Raw genomic sequence first — 25,253 nt, forward strand, 5'->3', positions numbered from 1 at the left:
GTAAGAGACTTTTTATAAGCCAGTAACAGAGGTGAAAGTAAGCCGGCACAGAGTACCGGTAAAAAATGGTGCAGCAGTGTACCGGCAAATAAAGTGGAGCACTCAGTACTGGCTTACTTTCACCCCTTTGGCTGCATAACAAAAAGTTCAAACTCAAAGCTAATAAAAGCTTGGAAAGGGAAAACTCACTGTCACATTTCTTTGTTGAAGATCGCCTCATCCAGGGGGCTGAAAAGAACTGCCCCGGCTTTGGTCACCCCCCCCCCCCAACAACTGTGAGTGAAATTAACAAGGATGCCAGAAATAGCCCCTAATCCCACCGTTCAGACCACGGGGTGACCAGCTAAATTTAAACTGTTCCTATGCAGGCAGCAGGTGTCCTGGGCAGGCTTCTCCCTCAGCCAGTCCCCCTGCTCCCTGCTAAAAGCTAGAGGGGAGCCCCTGCAGCCCCTGCTGAGTACGGGGATTGGAAGAAGCACTGAGCCTAGTCCTGTTGGCAGCCTGGCTGGAGGAGGAGGAAGGAGAGAAACCAATGTGACAGTGAGTTTTCCCCTTCCACTGGTTTTTATTAGCTCTGGATTTAAGCTCTGCAGCCAAATGGCTATTATATTCTGCCCCTGCCTTGGTCTCAACCGCCCAACAACCGTGAGTGAAATTAACAAGGACGTCAGAAATAGCCCCTAATCTCGCCGTTCAGACCGCAGGGTGACCAGCTAAGTTTAAACTGATCCTATGCAGGCAGCAAGCTACCTGGAGAGGCTTTTCCCTCAGCCAGTCCCCCTGCTCCCTGCTACAAGCTAGAGGGGAGCCCCTGCAGCCCCTGCTGAGTGGGGGGGGCGGTCGGGGGAATAGGGAGCCTAGCTGCATCGGGCAGCCTGGCTGGAGGAGGAGGAAGGAGGACAAGGAGAAAATGTGACAGTGACTTTTCAGTTTTTCAGGCTTATTCCAATAGTAAAGTTTTATTACAGACAGTACTGGTAGTAGTAATAGTAGCTTTATTTTCTATATCTAAGTCATGCTATGGGAGGGATCCATGAAGTGTGTAGGAGAATGGGTTGCTTGTGTTTGGACTGTACGGGTAAGAAATGTAACTTACTTCCACACCTGGCCCCACCACTTCCGTCTGAGGCACCGCCCCTTGGGAGGGAGGGAGGCAGAGTGGGACCCATACTGGTAAGAGCTGTATTTTACTTTCACCCCTGGCAATTAATAATGGTGTCCAGAGAGTAAAACCTAGTAGAAACTTTCCATAAAGAATATGGCATTTATAGCTCAAGGGTGGGAGTGAATGTTATAAGAATAAGTGCTCATCTCAGGTCAACACATCAAATATTCTGTTCCCATTGATGTAAGTGGGAGCTCACACATGCAGGGAGAGCATAATATCGGAGCTGAGATGTTTGGTGTGGATATGAGAGGAGAAGATTGCCTTCTCATTGTGCAAACCATTGGAAGTGAGGCTGACCTATAAACATTTGGATCCACAGAAGACCACAAACCTAAAACAGTGGGTTTTCAGAATAGGGATTTTGGTTTAGATCCATCTGCACTTGATTTATGTTTTCTTTCAAGTCACGGGCATTAAATTACCAGACTTCTGGAGCAAATTATTACTCAATAACTGATCTTGTTATAATAGAAATACAATTTTTTTGAGGGGGGAATCTGCTGTAGATACATGGAGTCAGAGTCTAAGGCCAGATGGAACCACTAGATCATCTAGTTTACCCTCCTATATATATCACAGGCTACCAACACTACCCAGCACCCACACACTGAACTGAAAGCCACAGCTTTAAAATACGAAATGAAGAAGAGGTGACTAACCCTCTGTATATACCATTAGCTCAGCAAGCTAAGAAGAGACAGCAGGTCTTAAGGAATTTAATTTGTCCAACAAATTAAAGATTTTAAAAATCTAACTTGTTACACTATTTACCACCATCTGGGAACTGGGAAAATGCAACTAAATGAGGTTGGAAACTATCACAAACATTTGTTTTCAGGAATACCATTGGTGAGTCAAAAGAAGGCCTTTATAGATCCCACGTATGAACACAAGCAGTAGCAAATGAGCAATGGAAATGCTCGTCTCTCAAAACTGCTTTTTTAATAATTTCAGCTCTCTCTATAATTAAACAATAATGCATTTTAAATGCTTTTAAAATGGTGTGTGTTATAAATATGTTCAGTATGACGTTGAGATTTCACTCAAAAATAGCACAGTTTAAGTGGAAATGGAAAACCTGTGAAATGTCAGTTTTTCATGAGATTACATGAATGTTGTAAAATCCAACAAAAGACCAGAGAAACCAAAGACTGAGATTGTCAAATTTCTCATTAAATATTTTGCATAATTCCAGAATGTGACATTAAAGTGTAAACAAAAAATTGCAAATCTGAATTAAACTGGTAATTGGATTTTTCACCGATTTGCAAGCATCTTGGTTGTAGCTTTGGTAGTGAATCTAAGGTAACTGTTCTCTCATAATAGTAAGAGGGTGTTATTGTAGGCATGTCAACGGAGAAAGACATTAAATGGACAAGTCTTCTTTATCTTATCTATTATATTTTAGAAAACACTTTTCAAAATGAAAAGGCCCTTTTGCTAGAATGACAACACACACACACACACAATGGCTTGCCCTGCACATGTAAGTCAGATGCTATAGAAGGTCCAAGGACATCTATTTTCCTCTCTCCCCTCACTCCCAGTATATCAGTAGAGGCAGCTGTAATATGGCTATAATCAATATGGCTTGTAAGCAGTGGGCACTAATAGTGCAGCCTGCAGTACTTACCACAACAGAGGTAATAGTTTGACTTTCAGAATGGCCAAAGAGTCAGTTTGCACATGCGTCTGTTTCAGTATCAGGTTATATCTACACTTAAAACGTTATAGCAGCAGCACTACTGTCACACTTCAGTGTGGACACTCACTATAGTGACAGGAGGAGTTCTCCTGTCCTTGTAGGTAATCCACCCCCGCAAGAGGCAGTATCTAAGTAGATGAAGGAATTCTTCTGTCAACCTAGTGCTGCCTATGCTGCGGGATAGGGTGGCCTAGCTACATCTCTCAGAGGCGTGGACGTAGCTATGTCGATGTACATTTTCAGTGTAGACCAGCCTTTAGTGCCACCATTTAAGAGTTCTCAGCAACACTAGGCAAGAGTTAAGGACAATGATCCATTTGACCACCGAGGATGGAATTTTCAGTAGTCAAAATGGAATGTGGGCTAGATGCAAGTATCAGCATTCCTTCTCTCACAAAAAAGTTCTATGGGCTCTTTAATAACCACAAATGGCTCTGACTTGGACTTTTACATCTCAACCAAAAGACATCAGTATTGTGCATGCCTTCTATATTATATTACAGTGTTGAAGCAAATCACAGTGTCACTTACAGTTGTGACAGGTGGCACCACTGTATCCAGTTCCATCACAAGTACATTTGAAGCTGTCCCACGTTTGGGAGCATTTGCCACCATGTTCACAGTGATTGGGCACGCACCTGGCAGGACAAGAGACAAAGAGAAAAACAAATAAACAACAAGATTTATGAATGGCCAAATTTTGAGCTGCCAAGTAATACATCATATCAATGCAGGTTTGCCCTACACTCATAATTAATCCTTGTTGTTTTAGGTAGATTAACAGAATTCGTGACAAACTGCCAACCACACAAAAGATGATGTATCACAGCCCTGCTGTGGCCCCTTTTCTAACAGACTGTAGAAAAGGAAGACAATGGTGGGATATATTCACTCATCATAAATTAAGTTTTTAAAGGCCTTGAATAACTAGTACCAGAATCAGAATAACATCAAAAGCCATGGATCTTTCTATTGTGCAGGTGATGCCATACCCCATGGATTCAAGACCCACAAGTCACTGAAAGCTAGAAAAGAATAGCAGTGAGATTCTATTAATCTTTGTCCTGCCCACCATGGGATAAGACGGAGGCAGCTTGCCTGCTGGCTGAGATGGAAGTTACTAACTCTGCATTATTAAAACAAACCAGGTGCTGTGAACTTCAGAATAAAAGCTTTAACAGGCTTTAATTCACTTGTGGCAAGCGTAATTCACCTTTACCCCACCTGCTCTCCCACTCTAGCTAAATTATTGTAAGAGAGCTGAGGAAATGAAAAAGAAAAGGTGGAATGGAAATGAATGAAAAATAGGGGAAATTATATCAGAACATACATTTATTATTTGAAACAGCCACAAAATGCAATTTCAAAGATTTGAGTTTGACCAGTTTCTTTTCTATCAAAGATTCATTTAAATAGGAATTATCATAATACTTTCGCTTTTTGAAACTATTACTTGTCTCTTCTTGGTGTATGCTTTGAAATCTCATTTCAAAGAACCATTTTTTTCCCCTTTATTAAATTTCTTTTCAGCCAGTCTCAGGACAGACTCTGTGCTTTCTGATCAAGGGTTAAAGGAATTTTCCTTTCATGTTGAATTCGTCCAAATAATATTTATGAACTACACTTCTGCATTTTTACATTAAGGGAAGATTAATAGACCTCCTACCAACCAACAAATGGAAATATTTTCTGGAAACATAGTACAAATTAAACTATAGTTATCATCAGGATAATTTTGAAATTCATAGCATCCCTGTAATAGCTAACACTAGCCTCTTTGTTAATACCCATAGTACACCTTAATACATAATGGTCTATCTGACAAATATTTTTGGAATTATTAATTTGGGAATTTTCCTTCTCTCCCACACTATTATGTGCACGCATCACTTCGATTTTACAGGGATGTTGCATATGTATCCAAGAGAAAAATATTTTTGACAGAAACACATTACACACTTGGCCATAGTGCAGTTCACCTCCTTCTTCAAAACTTATTGTTTATACACACAGAGTAAAAGCTTTTTAAGAAAATGTACTATACAATCTGCCTACATTCTCTATTATACTACAGTGAATGAGATGTGTCACTTAAATCTGTTAGAGAATTTCAAAAGACTAATAAAAACATGCTTAAAGAAATCATAAGAACATAAGAAAGGCCGTACCGGGTCAGACCAAAGGTCCATCTAGCCCAGTATCTGTCTACCGACAGTGGCCAATGCCAGGTGCCCCAGAGGGAGTGAATCTAACAGGCAATGATCAAGTGATCTCTCTCCTGCCATCCATCTCCATCCTCTGACGAACAGAGGCTAGGGACACCATTCTTACCCATTCTGGCTAATAGCCATTTATGGACTTAGCCACCATGAATTTATCCAGTCCCCTTTTAAACATTGTTATAGTCCTAGCCTTCACAACCTCCTCAGGTAAGGAGTTCCACAAGTTGACTGTGCGCTGCGTGAAGAAGAACTTCCTTTTATTTGTTTTAAACCTGCTGCCTATTAATTTCATTTGGTGACCCCTAGTTCTTGTATTATGGGAATAAGTAAATAACTTTTCCTTATCCACTTTCTCAACATCACTCATGATTTTATATACCTCTATCATGTCCCCCCTTAGTCTTCTCTTTTCCAAGCTGAAGAGTCCTAGCCTCTTGAATCTTTCCTCATATGGGACCCTCTCTAAACCCCTAATCATTTTAGTTGCCCTTTTCTGAAACTTTTCTAGTGCTAGAATATCATTTTTGAGGTGAGGAGACCACATCTGTACACAGTATTCAAGATGTGGGCGTACCATGGATTTATATAAGGGCAATAATATATTCTCAGTCTTATTCTCTATCCCCTTTTTAATGATTCCTAACATCCTGTTTGCTTTTTTGACCGCCTCTGCACACTGCGTGGACATCTTCAGAGAACTATCCACGATGACGCCAAGATCTTTTTCCTGACTCGTTGTAGCTAAATTAGCCCCCATCATGTTGTATGTATAGTTGGGGTTATTTTTTCCAACGTGCATTACTTTACATTTATCCACATTAAATTTCATTTGCCATTTTGTTGCCCAATCACTTAGTTTTGTGAGATCTTTTTGAAGTTCTTCACAATCTGCTTTGGTCTTAACTATCTTGAGAAGTTTAGTATCATCTGCAAACTTTGCCACCTCACTGTTTACCCCTTTCTCCAGATCATTTATGAATAAATTGAATAGGATTGGTCCGAGGACTGACCCTTGGGGAACACCACTAGTTACCCCTCTCCATTCTGAGAATTTACCATTAATTCCTACCCTTTGTTCCCTGTCCTTTAACCAGTTCTCAATCCATGAAAGGACCTTCCCTTTTATCCCATGACAGCTTAATTTACGTAAGAGCCTTTGGTGAGGGACCTTGTCAAAGGCTTTCTGGAAATCCAAGTACACTATGTCCACCGGATCCCCCTTGTCCACATGTTTGTTGACCCCTTCAAAGAATTCTAATAGATTAGTAAGACATGATTTCCCTTTACAGAAACCATGTTGACTATTGCTCAAGAGTTTATGTTTTTCTATGTGTCTGACAATTTTATTCTTTACTATCATTTCAACTAATTTGCCCAGTACCGATGTTAGACTTACCGGTCTGTAATTGCCGGGATCACCCCTAGAGCCCTTTTTAAATATTGCCGTTACATTAGCTAACTTCCAGTCATTGGGTACCGAAGCCGATTTAAAGGACAGGTTACAAACCTTAATTAATAGTTCCGCAACTTCACATTTGAGTTCTTTCAGAACTCTTGGGTGAATGCCATCTGGTCCTGGTGACTTGTTAATGTTGAGTTTATCAATTAATCCCAAAACCTCCTCTAGTGACACTTCAATCTGTGACAGTTCCTCAGATTTGTCACCTACAAAAGCCAGCTCAGGTTTGGGAATCTCCCTAACATCCTCAGCCGTGAAGACTGTAGCAAAGAATCCATTTAGTTTCTCCGCAATGACTTTATCATCTTTAAGCGCTCCTTTTGTATTTTGATCATCAAGGGGCCCCACTGGTTGTTTAGCAGGCTTCCTGCTTCTGATGTACTTAAAAAACATTTTGTTATTACCTTTGGAGTTTTTGGCTAGCCGTTCTTCAAATTCGTCTTTGGCTTTTCTTATTACACTCTTGCACTTAACTTGGCAGTGTTTGTGCTCCTTTCTATTTGCCTCACTAGGATTTGACTTCCACTTTTTAAAGGAAGTCTTTATCTCTCACTGCTTCTTTTACATGGTTGTTAAGCCACGGTGGCTCTTTTTTAGTTCTTTTACTGTTTTTCTTAATTTGGGGTATACATTGAAGTTGGGCCTCTATTATGGTGTCTTTAAAAAGGGCCCATGCAACTTGCAGGGATTTCACTTTAGTCACTGTACCTTTTAACTTTTGTCTAACTAACCCCCTCATATTTGCATAGTTCCCCCCTTTGAAATTAAATGCCACAGTGTTGGGCAGTTGAGGTGTTCTTCCCACCTCAGGGATGTTGAATGCTATTGTATTATGGTCACTATTTCCAAGCGGTCCTGCTATAGTTACCTCTTGGACCAGCTCCTGCGCTCCACTCAGGATTAAATCTAGAGTTGCCTCTCCCCTTGTGGGTTCCCGTACCAGCTGCTCCATGAAGCAGTCATTTAAAGTATCGAGAAATGTTATATCTGCATTTTGTCCTGACGTGAAATGTTCCCAGTCAATATGGGGATAATTGAAATCCCCCACTATTATTGTGTTCTTAATTTTGATAGCCTCTCTAATTTCCCTTAGCATTTCATCATCACTATTACTGTCCTGGTCAGGTGGTCGATAATAGATCCCTAATGTTATATTTTTACTAGAGCATGAAATTTCTATCCATAGAGACTCTATGGAACATGTGGATTCGCTTAAGATTTTTACTTCATTTGAATCTACACTTTCTTTCACATATAGTGCCACTCCTCCCCCTGCATGACCTGTTCTGTCCTTCCGATATATTTTATACCCCGGAATGATTGTGTCCCATTGATTGCTCTCGGTCCACCAGGTTTCTGTGATGCCTATTATATCTATATCCTCCTTTATCACAAGGCACTCTTTTGAATGAAAAGCTAAAACATTTTTATACATTTTAATATTAGGGTACAGTATCCGGTACATGGACACACACCGCCGAATTAATGTGCTTAGTGTGGCCGCGTGCACTCGACTTTATACAATCTGTTTCCAAAAATCGATTTCTGTAAAATTGGAATAATCCCGTAGTGTAGACATACCCTTAGTCTTGAAGCCAGATATGTCTTCTGACCCCACTACTCCCCTTGGAAGGCTGTTCCAGAACTTCACTCTTCTGATGGTTAGAAACATTAGTCTAATTTCAAGGCTAAACTTCCTGATGGTCAGTTTATATCCATTTGCTCTTATGTCCACATTGGTACTGAACTTAAATAATTCCGATCCCTCCCTGGTATTTATTCCTCTGATATATTTATAGAGAGCAATCATATCTCCCCTCAGCCTTCTTTTGGTTAGGCTAAACAAGCCAAGCTCTTTGAGTCTCCTTTCATAAGACAGGTTTTCCATTCCTCGGATCATCCTACTAGCCCTTCTCTGTACCCGTTCCAGTTTGAATTCATCCTTCTTAAACATGGGAGACAGCACTGCAGACATTATTTCTGATGCGGTCTCACCAGTGCCTTGTATAACGGTACTAACACCTCCTTATCTCTACTGGAAATACCTCGCCTGATGCATCCCAAAACCGCATTAGCTTTTTTCACTTTCATGACACTTTAAAAGTAGTTCTATTGACATAAGTCTGACCCACACTTCTGTACATCTAGGTAAGGCCTTAATTCTGAATGTAATTTTCTGTGTTTTTAAACCTTGTCAGCTATATTCAGCTTTTATTTTCATAACCACTTTGTGGTTTCATAAACACTGAAACCCTAAATTCATATCTTGCAATATATTTGGTAAATTACTTTCTTCTCCAAAACCATTTCATGTGTCACTTTGGATGTATTTCCTTCCTTAATTCTATTTGAAAATAGATTTGCTTTAAAACATTATTTCCCACTGGCAAAAAAAAATTCTACATTAATTTGGACAGATATTTACATGAAATCTCAATAATAATGCCAATATCCAATTTTATATTTTATTACTATATAACTTACTTTTATAGTAGTATAAGTAGCAATGCTAATCTTGTATTGGTATCTTAACAAATATAATTCATGTAAATATGAAAATCAATATAGGTATTTATTGACACCATCTACCTGAGCACACTTTTTTATTTTATTTATTTATATAATTGGTTAAAAGTTTTAAGTCAAATGTATCCAATAAACCACAACTCCCTATTGTTAGTTTTGTGTGTCTTGTAAGAGAGCTAGCTTAACCCAACTTCCTCTGGAATATTTTTTTTAAAGCAACATTTTTACTTTACTAAATACTAATTTGACATAGTTCAGGGTGGAAAGTGATTCAAACTATAGGGAATTTTAAGTCAGCAGAATGTAGTAACTTCAATATCATTTGGTGAGGACACCAAGATAAATACTTATTGTGAGGCAAATCCACAGCCAAACCAGGGCTGTGCCCACTGGCTCCCTTCGAGAAGCAGTGTGAACTGTCTGGGGTTCTCTGCTCGGTGTCCTCCACTGGATCCCTGCTTTTGACCCTCACTCCTGTCCCTGTTTTTTCATTAGTTGTCCTCCACATTTACTTGAGACCTGGGTCCAGTAGCTTCTCCCCTTAGGCTGCAGAGAGGGGCCTTTAGATGTGAGCGGGTGATATTCTCAATAGTGCCATGACCCACAGCTCCAACAGAGCTTGCGGTGACTCTTCACTCAGGCAAGCAGCAGCAACTCGGCTGCACTGACTCAGCCTGCAGTAACTTCGCCCTCAGGTACGCTGCAGGGCCCAGGTCAAATGACTCCCAGGCACACACATTTCACTGACCCTGCTAAAGCTGCAAGTTAGCTAGGAACCCTACTGCTGCCTCCTGCAGTGTTACAAAATCCCTAGACTTCCAACCTGCCCTCCATCCTGTCCCTGCTCCGGCTCCTGCTCCAGCCCACTTCAGCCTTGTCTGTGGCCTCCTGCAACCTTTCTCCAGCCCTGCATCCCCTCCTGACTCCTGACTTGTATGGGGAGATTTTGGCAAACCAGTAAAGTGCCTGAAACCACTATTGCTTATTGCTATAAGCAGCCAAGTCAGCAGGTGGTAAAGTGGCCATGCAGCAGACTAGCTTAACCTGGGGAGAGGGTTTTGCGTGCCACAGAAAGGGCAGCTTGACCCCGTGTCCTTCCTGATAAAAATTGTGTTGAAATTGCTGATGCATGCATTTTAGGGGCCTCAAGGCTGCAAACGTTGGGAAAAACCCACACCTGGTTAATCAATAATCAGAAGGAAACCTCTTGCTTGACCATTGAAACTGCTGGCTTAACACGTTTTCTTTAAGGGACATGTCATTGTATTATAAATAAGGGGAAAAGTTTGAGATAGTGGGACACTTTGAGATAGTGGACTCTCCCCCTGGATGCATCTTGTGTCCACTCGAGAGCCACACTCAGCTTCAGTAATTATCGAGGGTTGAGGGTGTTTTACTAACCTGTTGCGGACGTAAGTGCTTGAGACTAAGTAAAGTTTAGCTTCAAGTGAAAGCACTTTCTTGTCCTGTTTGTGCCAGCCACCTTTCGGTCGGACGACCGTGTCTCCCCTGATTTATTTCCTGACACCACTTCGCACAGAGTAAAAGTTACCAAGAGCTTTGGGTTGAAAGAACCCCGGGTAACAGACTGACTCCACCCCAGCTTTAATCTTTGGTCCACAGCCAGACTCCAGCTACAATCTTGATTTTTGGCTGGTCTGTAAACTCTAACCTCAGTTCTGTCCGGCATGTCCCCAGATCCCAGTTTCAGTGCTGCCCTCACCCTTGTCCTGACTCTATGGACTCCTCTATGGTACAGCCCCCAGGCCTGACTGCTTAGAACCCAGAGCTAGACAGTTATGCTGTTGGAAAAAGAGCTATAAAGTGTATAGAGTAAAATTTTCATAAGTATTTGATCAGACGTATATCTGTGCATGGAAATCACCTTGTGTAATTTTGCACACACAGTAGAGCAGGGGTAGGCAACCTATGGCACATGTGCCGAAGGCAGCACGCGAGCTGATTTTCAGTGTCACTCACACTGCCCGGGTCCTGGCCACCGGTCCAGGAGGCTCTGCATTTTAATTTTAAATGAAGCTTCTAAAACATTTTTAAAACCTTATTTACTTTACATACAACAATAGTTTAGTTATATATTATAGACTTATAGAAAGAGACCTTCTAAAAACGTTAAAATGTATTACTGGCACTCGAAACCTTAAATTAGAGTGAATAAATTAAGACTCGGCACACCACTTCTGAAAGGTTGCCGACCCCTGCAATAGAGTATATACATGCAAGGCCCATTTATGTTCTATTTGCACTTGAATTGAATGCACAAATAGATTTTAGATATCTTTGTTCTATCATCTGGTTGTATATCAGCTTTCTTCTGTTGGCCAGAGGAGCATCCTCACACAACTCCATGATTCAATTTATTTTTGATATAGACTTCTATCACCCTGGACCTTATGGTTCCTTTATATCTCCTATATCTGCTAATCTGCTCTAGGCACCTCCACAACACTCCCCATGTACACCACTACCTGGGTTCCACTGTGCTAAAATCTGCATCCATGTCTTCTTCTCCTCTTGTCTTGACTATTGCAAATACATTCTCTTTGGCCTCTCATTTCCCAGCTCTCCTGAATCCAGGTCAAAGAAATATGACCATATCCTCTCCATTTTTAATAAAATCATTGACTGTCCATTCCTTTCAAGACAAAGTTCAATATTACCTCCTAACTAAAACCATCTTGGGCCTTTCTGCAAACTACCACATGGACATTTTTATCTTTTTTTTCTACTTTGCCTACACTTGTTTAGCACTGGGACACTTCTGCTTCTTCACATACACTTGTCAATTTTGTGTAAGTAAAGTTCCTGCCATTTGTGACAGTTTCTTGTATCTGTCACTTAATTAGTTTCTCCATGTATTTTCACACCTAACATGAAAGCACATACTTTTTGTCTTTCCTTATATGGTATGTTTAATTTCTCTGTATCCTATATTTTTATTTGAAATATGTGATTTTGTTATTTAAACTCAAGGTGGATGAGATAATCTCTTTTATTGGACCAACTTCTGTTGGTGAGAGAGAACATAAGAACAGTCATACTGGGTCAGACCAGCGGTCTTCCAACAGTGGCTCATGCCAAGTACTTCAGAGGGAATGAACAGAACAGGTAATCATCAAGTGATCCATCTCGTCCCCCTTCCCCAGCTTCTGGCAAACAGAGACTAGGGACACCATTCCTGCCATCCTGGCTAATAGCCATTGATGGACCTATCCTCCATGAATTTATCTAATTATTTTTTAACCCTTTTATAGTTTTGGCCTTCACAACATCCTCTGGCAAAGAGTTCCACAGGTTGACTGTGCATTGTGTGAAGAAATATTTCCTTTTGTTTGTTTTAAACCTGCTGCCTATTAATTTCATTTGGTGACCCCTAGTTCTTGTGTTATTTACTTTCTCCATACCAGTCATGATTTTATAGACCTCTAACATATCCACCCTTAATTGTCTCTCTTCCAAGCTGAAAAGTCCCTGTCTTATTAATCTCCCCTCATATGGAAACTGTTCCATACCCCTAATCATTTTTTTTGTCCTTTTCTGTACCTTTTCCAGTTCCAATATATCTTTTTTGAGATGGGGCAATCACATCTGCACGCCATTTTCAAGATGTGGGTGTACCATGGATTTATATAGAGGTAATATGATATTTTGTGTCTTATTATCTATCCCTTTCCTAACGATTCCCAACATTAGCTGTTTTGAGTGCCGGTGCACACTGACTGGACATTTTAAGAGAATTATCCACGACTCCAAGATCTCTTTCTTGAGTGGCAACAGCTAATCTAGACCCCATCATTTTATATGTATAGTTGGGATTATGTTTTCCAATGTGCATTACCTTGCATTTCTCAATATTGAACATCTTCTGCCATTTTGTTGCCCAGTCACCCAGTTTTCTGAGATCCCTTTTCACAGTCTGCTTTGGACTTAACTATCTTGAGTAGTTTTGTTTCATCTGCAAATTCTTCAACCTCACTGTTTACCCCTTTTCCATATCATTTATGAATATAATGAACAGTCCTGTTCCCAGCACAGACCTCTGGAGCACACCACTATTTACTTCTCTCCATGCTGAAAACTGACCATTTATTCCTACCCTTTGTTTCCTATCTTTTAACCAGTTACCAATCCATGAAAGGACTTTCCCTCTCATGCCATGACAGCTTACTTTCCTTATGTATTAGAGGGGTAGCTGTGTTAGTCTGGATCTGTAAAAGCAGCAAAGAGTCCTGTGGAACCTTATAGACTAACAGACGTATTGGAGCATAAGCTTTCGTGGGTGAATACCCTCTTTGTCGGATGCATGAGGATCCGACGAAGAGGGTATTCACCCACGAAAGCTCATGCTCCAATACGTCTGTTAGTCTATATGGTGCCACAGGACTCTTTGCTGATTTTACTTTCTTAAAGAGCTTTTGGTGAGGGGCTTTGTCAAAGGCTTTCTGAAAAACTAAGTACACTATATCCACTGGATCCCCCTTGTCCATATGCTTGTTGACCCTCTCAAAGAATTCTAGTAAACTGGTGAGGCATGATTTCCTTTTACAAAAAAACATGTTGACTCTTCCCTAACCTATCGTGTTCATCTATGTTTCTGATAATTCTGTTCTTTACTATAGTTTCAACCACTTTGCTCGGTACTGAAGTTAGGCTTACAAGCATGTAATTGTCAGGATGCTTCTGGAGACATTTTTAAAAATCGGTGTCACATTAGCTATCCTCCAGTCATCTGGTACAGAATCTGATTTAAATGATAGGTTACAGACTACAGTTAGTAGTTCTGCAATTTCACATTTGAGTTCCTTCAGAAATTTTGGGTGAATACCATCTGGTCCTAGTGACTTATTACTGTTTAGTTTATCAATTTCTTCCCAAACTCCTTCTCTATTGACACCTCAAACTGGGACAATTCCTCAGATTTGTCACCTAAAAAGAACGGCTCAGGTTTGGGAATCTCCCTCACATCCTTAGCCATGAAGACCGATGAAAATAATTCACTTCGTTTCTCTGCAACGGCTTATTGTCCTTGAATGGTCCACAGGTTGTTTAGAAAGCTCCCTGCTTCCGATGTACTTAAACTTTTTTTTTTGCTATTACTTTTTGAGTCTTTGTCTAGCTGTTCTTCAGATTCTTTTTTGGCCTTCCTAATTATATTTTTACACTTCACTTGTGAGATTTGATGTTCCTTTATACTTTCCTCAATAGGATTTAACTTCTACTTCTTAAAGGATGCCTTTTTGCCTACCACTGCTTCTTTTACTTTGTTGTTTTGCGCTGGGATGCAACTTTTTGGTCCTCTTACAGTGTTTTTTAATTTGGGGTATACATTTAATTTGAGCCTCTATAATGGTGTCTCTAAAAAGTTTCCATGCAGCTTGCAGAGATTTAATTTTTGGCACTGTACCTTTTAATTTCTGTTTAAGTAGCTTCCTCATATTTGTGTAGTTGCACTTTCTGAAATTAAATGCTACTGTGGTGTTCCCCCCACCACAATGATGTTAAATTTAATTATATTATGGTCACTATTACAAAGCAATTCAGCTATGTTCACCTCTTGCACAAGATCCACCTCTGGGATCCACTTAGGACTAAATCAAGGATTGCCCCTCCACTTGTGGGTTCCAGGACTAGTTGCTCCAAGAAGCAGTCATTTAAAGTGTTAAGAAACCTTATCTCTGCATCCCATCCTGAGGTGATACATATCCAGTCAATATGGGGATAGTTGAAATCCCCCATTATTATTGAGTTTTCTATTTTTATAGCCTCTCTAATCTCCCTGAGCATTTCACAGTCACTATCACCATCCTGGCCAGGTGGTCGGTAGTATTATCCCTACTGCTATGTTCTTATTATTCAAGCATGAAATTACTATTCATAGAGATTCTATGGTACAGTTTGTTTTATTTAATATTATTACTTCACTTGAGTCTATGCTTTTTTTCACATATAGTGCCACTTCCCCACCAGCACAAACCTGTTCTGTCCTTCCAACATATTTTGTACCCTGGTATTATTGTGTCCCATTGATTATCCTCATTCCACCAAGTGCCTGTGATGCCTATTATATTGATATCCTCATTTAATATGAGAAAAGCTTTCAAGCTTACAGAGCTCTTCTTCAGGCCTGGGAAACTTACTCAGTGTCACAGCTAGATACAAGATGGAAAAGATTGTTTAGCATAAGTAGTTAACACATATTTCAATGGACCATGCAAGTGTCATCAAGTCTAGTTCAAGTTCTCAGTATTATTCTCAAGGAGCTGAATAACCTGGGTCCCAGATATCTAATAGACCGCCTAAGGCTCCAGGACAAGGGTGGTGATTGACTACTCAGGCAAAATGGAACTTTCTACGTAAGGGTAAAGTTAATCAGAGTCCAAGATAGGGCATTCTCAAGGGGCTAATCCCAGACGGTAGAAGGAATTCCCACAGGGAGAAAAGGACCATCACAAATTTCACCCACTTCTGCTTCAAGTACCAGGTTCACTTCTTTGGTCTTGATTTCTCTAACGTAAACACTGAGGTGTGTGCATATTTAAAAAAAATAAAATAATTAGCCCCCAATAATACAAACCAACAAAAACCTCTACCAAAACCAAAACATTTCACTGAACATATAATTCTACATGTGGGGACAGGATGAGACAAAGAACAAATCACATATGACAGATGTTAGTCTCGTTGCTTATTGCACTGCTGAAAAGCACTCAGATACTACCATATAGAATAGAGCAGAACATTAAGGGATAGTCAGATATGAAAAATGCTATACAAAATAACGCTGTGTTGAGTTATTCTTAACATGGAATTCAATCTTTTCTTTCTCATCTTCAAAGCCTTAACTAATCTTGCACCTGCTTATGTCTCAGCAGTGATTTCCTCTTACTCTTCCTTTAGCTCCTTCTAATCCTTTTCTTACTGGTTCCTTCATCCCTTTCTCTGTTTCATATCTATTAAGCTGCCCATTATGGTTTCAGTGGATTTCCAGAACTTTTTCACCAGTTGTCCTCTCGTGCCTCCTTCAAATCCATTACTTCCATTAACCCTTCTGGCATAGCTCTCCACACCTTTGCTTATCTCAACTGTCTTACATTTTGTCTTGTTTGTCTTTGTATAAATAACTGTCTTATTATATGCATTATAAATATACTGATGATATTTTATGTTCATCCCCACAGAGAAATTTTTCGTATAATGTTAAAGTTATAGCTAAGTACTCAAAAATCATTACATGAAAAGATTAGGATTACATTCACAATCTTAATTCTGACTCTTATGAATTTGCATTATGATACAGTAACAAAATGGATAAAAATGTTCCCACTGTCCTTTTGTAGCATACGTGCAAAAGGGCTGAGGGAGTGCTTCTGCACATATTTCACTACAGATTACATAGCTAGATTACCCATGCACGTATGTGCAGTAAATCCTCCTCAGAATTAATGTTACTTGCTTAGGAAAAAGTAACAAATTATGGAAGAATACTGCAGGAGTTTGGAAAAAAATACCATAGGACTTTGTTACTTTGAACAGAAGTTTTATATGCTAATATAACCTAATTTTGTCTTTGTCTGTCTGTGTCTTTAGTATTTTTAGCATCATGTGATTGTATCTTTCTTCATCTTCATTCATTTAATAAAGCCTAAATAAGTTATTACAGGATTGGACTGAACGTTACCTTATTGGATGAAGGAGGGTGATCCAAGGTGGAACTGACCTGTGGTATGTGTACGGTCCTTTGGGAACAGAGGAACTTGGATTTTATGTGATAGTACAATGAAAGGAGCCTAAAGGCACTAGGGGGATGATTCTTTGGTGTGAGGAGGGACTGGAGTTTCCACGGGGACTGTTTAACTTCTATATTAAGACTGGCAAAAGCCTATGGAATTAACAAGCAGCATGGGTAGTTGGTGTGTCTCAGGAGTTAGAGTCACAGCTGGCACTGGGTTAACTTCCCTGTTAGTGAACAGTCTACCCTGAAGTGAAACCCAGGGTCTTGTGACAGTAAGGGGCATGATAAGGCCCATTCAAACAAAATTCATCTTAATGCAGCCAAATGCAAAGTTATACATCTAGGAACAAAGAATGCAGGCCATACCTACAGGGGACAGTATCCTGGAAAGAAATCCTGGAAGGATTTAGGGATCAAAACAAGCAACTCAATAAAAGCTCCTAGAGTGATACAGTGGCAAAAAGAGCTCATGCAATCTTTGGATGTATAAGCATGTGTGTTGTGAGGACAGAGATGAATTTACCTCTGTATATGGCACTGGTGAGATTGATACTAGAATACTGTGTACTGTTCTGGTGTTCACATTTTTAAAAGGATGTTTTAAAACTTGTCTTGGGTGCAAAAATAAGCCATAAACTTCATTCAAGGGTTGGAGAAAATGCCTTAAAGTGAAAGACTTAAAGCACTCTATCTGTTTAGCTTATCAAAAAGAAGATTGAGAGCTGACTTGATCACAGTGGGTAAGTACTTTCACAGGGAGAAAATACTAGATACTCAAGAGCTCTTGAATCTAGCTGAGAAAGGTATAACAAGAACCAATGGCTGGAAGCTGAATCCAGACACATTTAAACTGAAAATAAGACACATTTTTTCCCCTTCAAGTGAGGGTCATCAACCATAGGAACAAACTATTGAGGGAAATGCTGGATTCTCCATCTCTTGATGTCTTCCAATCAAGACTGGATTCCTTTCTGGAAGATATATTTAGCCAAACACAACATATTGGGCATTATACAGGGTGAAACTTAAGGGCCTGTAATATACAGGAAGTCAGACTAGGTTATCTAATGGTCCTTTCTGTCTTAAACACTACAAAACTGAACTCCCGATTATCATCAGTGGTAGATCCCACACTTCTCAACTCATTCATTCTTCTTATTCCCTTACCTGATACTGCTTCCTCCATCATGTTTGCAATGCACCATTCATCTGTGGACTCGAGTTGCCAATAAATCTAAAAGGGTGATCTGGGGTACGAAAGTGCTTAAAGCAACATTTAGGGCCCAATTCTCCACTGCATTGTACCTTGCATAATAGTTTATACCTGTGCAAAGCAAGTGCAAATGGGTGTAAAATTCTACCATTTTGTGGTAACATTTCACTTCCTTGTTGCACAGGTGTAACTGACTGTAGAAGAAGCCAGGTAGTGGTAGATTAGCCCCGTTAAGTCTATGATACAATATATATGAGAGAAAATTTAAAAGGATAATAAAAGATAATGCTTTTAACTTCTAAATCACCTTTAATCTGAGGATTTGAAAACACCTTGCAAACATGAATTAGGACTACCTTTATAAGATAAGCACTATTAGATCCATTTTACTGATGGGTACAGTGATGGGCAGAGTTTCATAGCTTGCTCCAAGTAAAAAAGTTCACTAGTGGCAGACCCAGGAAAACAGCCCAAAATAGTCCCTTGTTCTAGATAGCACCCCTGTCTGTAGTGAACAGCTCTTCAAAAAGCAAGTAGAATATGTATAAGCAGTAATAGAAACAAGTAGTACTGAACCACAGACTGATCAGATAATTCTAAGGAGCCCCATCATAGCTGACAATAGACTACAAATATCTGCTGCTGTCAGACAAATTAGAGGAAAAACAGCTGATCTGACAATCTAGACAAACTCTCAGTTCTTACGATTTAACAAGTGTTTAATGTGACTTTGAACTTCTCAACAATAAGACTATCATCCCGTATTCAAGGCAACACATTCAAAAGGCAGATGGGGCAGATTGTAAAATTAATTCAGGTTCACAATAATCCCCAGACTACTTTGATTTGCTGCTGACTTCTAACCTGATCTTGCACAGATGTATATAATTAAACGATGGTGGCATTAATGGATCCTTAGTGAATCAAAGAGAACACAGTTTCTTATTTATTACCAATGTGTGGACTTCCCATTTCTTTGGAGCATGTTATCAAGCTTGTTTTATCGTACAGGTTAAAAACCACAAACTGTCTAGCAGTTTTAACCAGTGTGATTTACAGAGAGAAATCAGTATTAAAATATTCAGTGACATTTCGTTAAGCGAAGTTCCTTTAGGGCATATTCATAGAAAAGGCTGCCAAACTGTTATGAGTGTTATCTCCAGAACAATAAGGTGCTGTTACAGACTTTTTGCAAGAGAAGGATTAATGAAAAACTGATGCAATTAAAAAGAAAAAAAGGCAAAGAAAAAAAAGCAGTAGTTAACTCATTTGCACTAAGTTGTCCTTTTGGTTTTGTTCAAATTCAGGAAACCCAGTCATTTTTTGCCTGTATGCAATAATACATGCTAGTCTGTCTATGTAACTTTCAAGGCATTTTGAAAATTATCTGTTTAACAATAAAATATACTGTGTATACATAACCCTATAAAGGTAGACTATATAATAATAAATCAATAAAAGCAGTTAATTAAGCCTGAGTAAAGACAAAGGCTTTGCACCATGACCTTTTGGTGAACAAGCTCCGGGCTAGAGCTTCAGCTGGTGTAAATCACTGTAGATCCGCTGAAGTCAGTGGAGAGTCACTGATTTATACCAGGAGAGAGTCTGGCCCCAGGCTTTATCAGAACAAAAGGGAAAATGAATGTGAGTCAAGGGCCTCTACCAAAAATCATCTGGTATCAGCCACTACATATTTAAAGATAGAGACTATTAATTTGAGAGCCCCAGCTGATGTCAGCTGCGATGGCAGTAAATACTGGTTTGTCAGACAGATGTTCTCCTAAAATAGTCAAGACCCAAGCCACACACATTTTTGTACATCAGTGTTGATATCTAAACTGCACCCAGAAACGAACAAATAGGAAGCCAGTGAAATGGTTGGAGCGCTTGAGTAACTTGAAAGTCAGTGGGACTTAGGCATCTAAGTCACTTTTGAAAAATGATATTTAGGTTCCTAAGTCACTTAGGTCTTGCAACACTGAGCAGAACAATGCCTAAATACATTTACAAACCTGGGCCCAATTACTTAAGTATAACACCATGAAGTAGGTGGACAGCTGTTTTCTGCAGGTCCACTAAGTTTTCAAGGGCAGCCCCATCTACAGCATGTTGTGGGAGATCACAAAATCATAGGTAACTGTAGCAGATGCAGGTGAAAACGTGTTTTTGTCCATCAATGACAAATTCTTTAAGAGCAGTCAGGTGACTAAAACCCTTTTAAAAAGTGGAAGGGACCAAACTCACTACACTTCCAAGCTCAGGATTCCAGCTGATACCAAAGTTGTACCTACACAGTATTTTCAGTAATCTTCCCCTAAAAGTAACATTGAAAGACAGAGCAGTAACTGGTGAGATGTCAGATTGCCAAAACAAGGCATAGGTTCTGAAGCAGGGCCTAAATCTGTAGTTTCTACCTATCTCGAGAGATAAGCCATTGGAAACTACAAAACTGAGAACTTTAGGTTCAATATTTCTATTTTGATTTACACAGTTTATGTATATCTAAGACATCTCTCATCTGGACTTCAACTTAAGCAATCTGAAATTCAGTGAAACTGTAAGAAAATTGGTGTAATTAGTTAATGACACGTTTTAACATAATGGCCTATTGTACTTTGACCAGATGCCTATCCATAATTTAGGTACAGGGTTTTTTAATACAGATGTATATCTTTATACATTTTTCTCTTTTCCTGTTTATGTTGCCATGGTATCTGTTCATTGCTCATTTACACTGTTGTACGGTATTGGACAATACCCTGTAATATCACATGGCACGGTAACAGGGTCTATTGGTATCCCTTGTAGCTGTTCCATACTCTTCCCCAGGGATGTTTCCAGGTGAAGTCACACAAAAGTCTAAGCACCTTGAGGTTATGTCTACACCACAATCACACATCCGTGGCTGGCCCATGCCATCTCAGGCTCCTGGGGCTTGGACTAAGGCATTCTTTAATTGCAGTGTAGACTTTTGGGTAGACTCCCAACTCACAGGTCTAATTGCAGTGTAGACATACCCTCGAAGATTAATTGGCGGCAGGACTCAGAAGTAACTCAGGGAGTCACTATCAGCTAGGAGCTGTGTAGGAGCATTTGAGCCTATTGAGGCTCAAAACTTTAAGAGAGGCTTGTGTTACTCTCCGAATGGATAGAGACAAACAGGTTTTGCTGACTAATAGCCAGGTTAGAGAATTTCCAGGGAAATATTAGAGCTACTCTGTATGGTTTCCTCTTTTTGTTTTTTTGTGTATTTGAGTTTGCTATTTACACAATTGAATAGAAAGAGATGCAATTAGAGCCTGTTGCCAAGTTGGTGCCAATTTAGGTTAAGCCAGAACCTCTGCAATAAAACCCTTCCTGGAATGGGTGACGAATATGTTCAAATCTTCAGAAAATTGTATCTGCATCCATTCCACGATCTGCAAAAATGGTCCGTGGATATCAGTGGATTTGCAGGGTTCCGAAGATCTGAGCCTCCCAAAATTTTCTCATTTTTTGCTCCCTGATCCTTCTATGGGCCACATTTAAGAGTCTTCCATTTCCACTGCACTGATGGAAAACTAACTTCACATTAACTTGTAATGAACGTTGTGGTCATGTAATCACCTCTTTCTGACAGTTTGAAAAGGCAAAAGAGCTCACTTAAACTTGAGAACAAGCCATAAAATCATTAATTGATGTCTTGCTAATTATTTAGTACATCTACATTTCACAACTTGAGTTAAATATGGCTCCTGTGATTTTATGACAACTTCATCTCACAGCCCATGTTGTGCATTTGGGGAAATTTCTCTTATTCTTGAATTATGCTTTGGAAGATAACAATTATCATCAGGTCATTCATACTCCAATGAACAGACCAGAGAATACAATACAGAATACACTACAGAATACAATAACTAATGCATTTGCCTATAATGAAGATGAGCGATCACGCGTATACTCAATAGGCAAATGCAGAATTTTATTTCTAAATTAGTTTGCTATTAGATTTATCTAGTGGGGAATAAGGAGGGCTGATGATTAGGCATCTTAAAATATCCCTCCCCCCCATAATTTAAGGAATTGCTCAGTAATAAAGTGTGCAACACAAAACAATAACTTTAAGCCACACTGAAACATGCAATCCCAGATATGTTTAAAACAAATGATGCATCGCTTAAGAAAACACATCAGCATGTTAATAATGACAAAGTATTATGGCTTCCTTGCTAGTTTATATCAACAGTAATCATGCTGATGGTCACATAAATGTAATATGTCATCTACTATTATTGATTAAAGTATGTCCTTGACTCAGAATCCTAATTTATTAGTTTGCTAGGGATCTGTCTTCATAAAATGTAGAAGTATTCGATAATCAGTGGTTTTTCAACTGTACATATGTACTGCTGTCACGTCAAGATATTTAAAAAAGGGAACTTAGGGTACATACATGATTTAAACACTACTAAAGTGATGCTGAACTATAGTGAAGAATATGATTAAATGGATGACTGGCTAGTCAAGGTCACCTAGAATTCATCCAAGTTTGAGACCAAAAGGAGGAAAAGAAATTAAAATGTAATGTTATTTATAAGGCTATTCCTTTATTGCAATTTTAATAGAAAATAAGTAAACAGCCTGAATAGCTCTCTTCCGCTATACAAATGATTAGAAAATGATGTTGAACAGACTGACATACAAGCTCTTATTGTTAGTGGCTCTTTTCTTGCCCAGTAAGTCATAAGTAACTTGTGATTCTGACCTATTCACTTGAATCTACACCACTCATTTTGTATTATTTTACCTTTGTCAGGAGCATGACCTAATTCATTATATGGTAGATCTGAAGTTGAAGCTTCCAGTGGAGATTCACCAAACCAATCAATGATATTGTGGTAAAGTTAGGGTCAAGTTCTGAGGTCCTTACTCAAGGCCATGCTGTACCATGCATTTTTAGTCAGAACTCTGTATTAATTTTCAGTGAAGAGTTCCGTTTAAATATTGATGGCATAATATGGCTGTAACGTTTTACTTAGTAATTATTGTAGCAAACTCCTAATACCTAAGTATCTCAGCATTTTATCCCTTTCAGGCCAAAACATGGTCTCCTTGATGTCAGTAGAAGCAGCAAAGAATCCTGTGGCACCTTATAGACTAACAGACGTTTTTAAGGTGCCACAGGATTCTTTGCTGCTTCTACAGAACCAGACTAACACGGCTACCCCTCTGATACTTGATGTCAGTAGGAGTTTTCTTATTCCAAAAGATAAACATTAACAAATAAGCATGCTAATTATCTCCAGTAATCTCACCCACTAGCCAGCAGGTTGGAAAAAACAACAAACCCTTTGCAAACCTTTATGCAAGTGGGTCTTTGTCTGACTAGCTGGAAGAAAAAGGGGCATTGACCTTTGAAGAGCTCCCTTGCAACACAGGGGAGAAGGGAAGCTTACAGGGATGGACAGGAAGGGCCAACTCAAGATCACTGCATTGCCCTTCCTGCTGACTGGAAGAGTGGGAGGGGTATTTATACCCCATGCAGCGGCCTGCTTTACCAGGATTGGGATGGGAACACCCAACCACCCTCCCATGGATTTGGAAAAGAACTGGGTTCCCTTTTGACACGCTGTGGGCATTACCTAGGGTGACCATACATCCTGTTTTAAGCCCTGTCCTGGCCCTCCCGACTTTGTTTTTAAAAGGAGGGATTCATCCTGTTTGCTCTTGCTGACTTGATCTAAGCAGGGGGAGGTTAGAGCTCCTACTCCTCATCAGTGGGGAGCCGATCCTGTCCCCCTCCCTTTCCTGCCCCCTTTTAAGTGAGCTGAGGAAGGGGGTTGGGTCGGTTATGTCTGGATCAGCGGGGAGCTGACTCCCTCCTCCCTGCACTGTTTTTTTTGTTGCTAGGTACTTCCAGATATTACAAGTGAATAAAACTGAAGCCTAATTAAACCACATGCATGGCCTCTTGTCTTTCTTCCAGAGTTGACAGACAGTGCAACATCTGTGTTTGACAGATCGAAGTTAACAATTTCATAGCACTGTTGGGGAAATGCTAGTTTCTTGACCAATTCCCTCACAGAGTTTAAACTAGATACATCATTATTCCTTGGAGCTTTCCTTCCAGAACATCTCAACCCCAGACACTAATTTCCTGTGCCTGTGAGAGAAGTTCTAACCCCTTTTATATCTTTGGTGGAGCTAACTGATTCTACCTGCTAGCAAGAGTCAGCAGTAATTCCACTGCACAACCATAAAAGGGTCAACTGTCTAATGACATGATGTCGCAACAACAGAGCTGTGCATCCCTCTGTAGAAGCCTAGAGTCTGCCACATTTTTACAAAGATATATAAACTTGCACCTCTATGTCACTGTTTTCAATGAGTATGTCTACACTGCCATTGAAAATCTGTGGCTGGTGCTTGCCAGCTGATTCGGGCTAAGATGCTTGGGCTAAGGAGATGTTTAATTGTGTTGTGGGCATTTGGGCTTGGGCTGGAGCCTGGGCTCTAGGACCATGCGAGGTGGGAGGATCCCAAAGCTTAGATGCAGCCTGAGCCTGAATGTCTACACTGCAATTAAACAGCTTGAACCCTGGAGCCCAGTGATGCTGGAACACTTAATAGTTGGGGTGCTGAAAGCAGTTTTTACGTTTCACCTCATGCCCCCCCTTATCCTTGTCTCCTCACCCTATCCTCCAGAGCTGGGGCTGGGAGCAAGGCCATGTCTCCAGGAGGGGAAGACCCAGACAGAGGTAAGGGGGCTAAGGCTGGAGCCACGGCTGTGGGTAGGCATGGGGTCAGGAGTGGAGCCCTGGGCAGAGGCCAGCAGCCGGGACTCCACATGCATGCCCAGGAGCAGAGATCAGGCCATGGAGACGGGAGCGGGGCCCTGGGAGTGCTGCTCTGGGAGTAGGGGGCCAGGTGCAGCATCCCGAGAGCAGAGGCCCAGGAGTGGGGGGTGGGGCTTGGAGCTGCAGCACCTCCCCACACTCCTAGTTCCTGTGCCAATCAGCTGGCATGGGCCAGATGCAGGTGTTTAATTGCAATGTAGACATACCCAATCTGACCTCAGTCAACAGTGAATGAAAACTGTTACCATTTAATATCAGGTAGGTGACTTATATATGTGACTTTCTTTCATATATAACACCTTCCCATACAGCCACAACCCTTTACAACATAGATATTCCACATGAATATATATAGTTATGTAATGTAATGT

The 25,253-nt window shown here is 40.2% G+C and overlaps 1 protein-coding gene across 1 annotated transcript in view; it reads right to left on the reverse strand.

Moving 5' to 3' along the window:
• CNTNAP2 (contactin associated protein 2) overlaps positions 1-25,253 on the reverse strand; it is a 1,334,251-nt gene that overhangs the window by 522,654 nt on the left and 786,344 nt on the right. Inside the window, exon 11 of the mRNA XM_045005260.1 lies at positions 3,405-3,511. Coding sequence (XP_044861195.1) covers positions 3,405-3,511 — 107 coding nt within the window. The remainder of the gene's footprint in view (positions 1-3,404; positions 3,512-25,253) is intronic.

This window comes from Mauremys mutica, chromosome 2 (genome assembly GCF_020497125.1).
Source record: "Mauremys mutica isolate MM-2020 ecotype Southern chromosome 2, ASM2049712v1, whole genome shotgun sequence".
In the NCBI taxonomy this organism is placed as follows: domain Eukaryota; kingdom Metazoa; phylum Chordata; order Testudines; family Geoemydidae; genus Mauremys; species Mauremys mutica.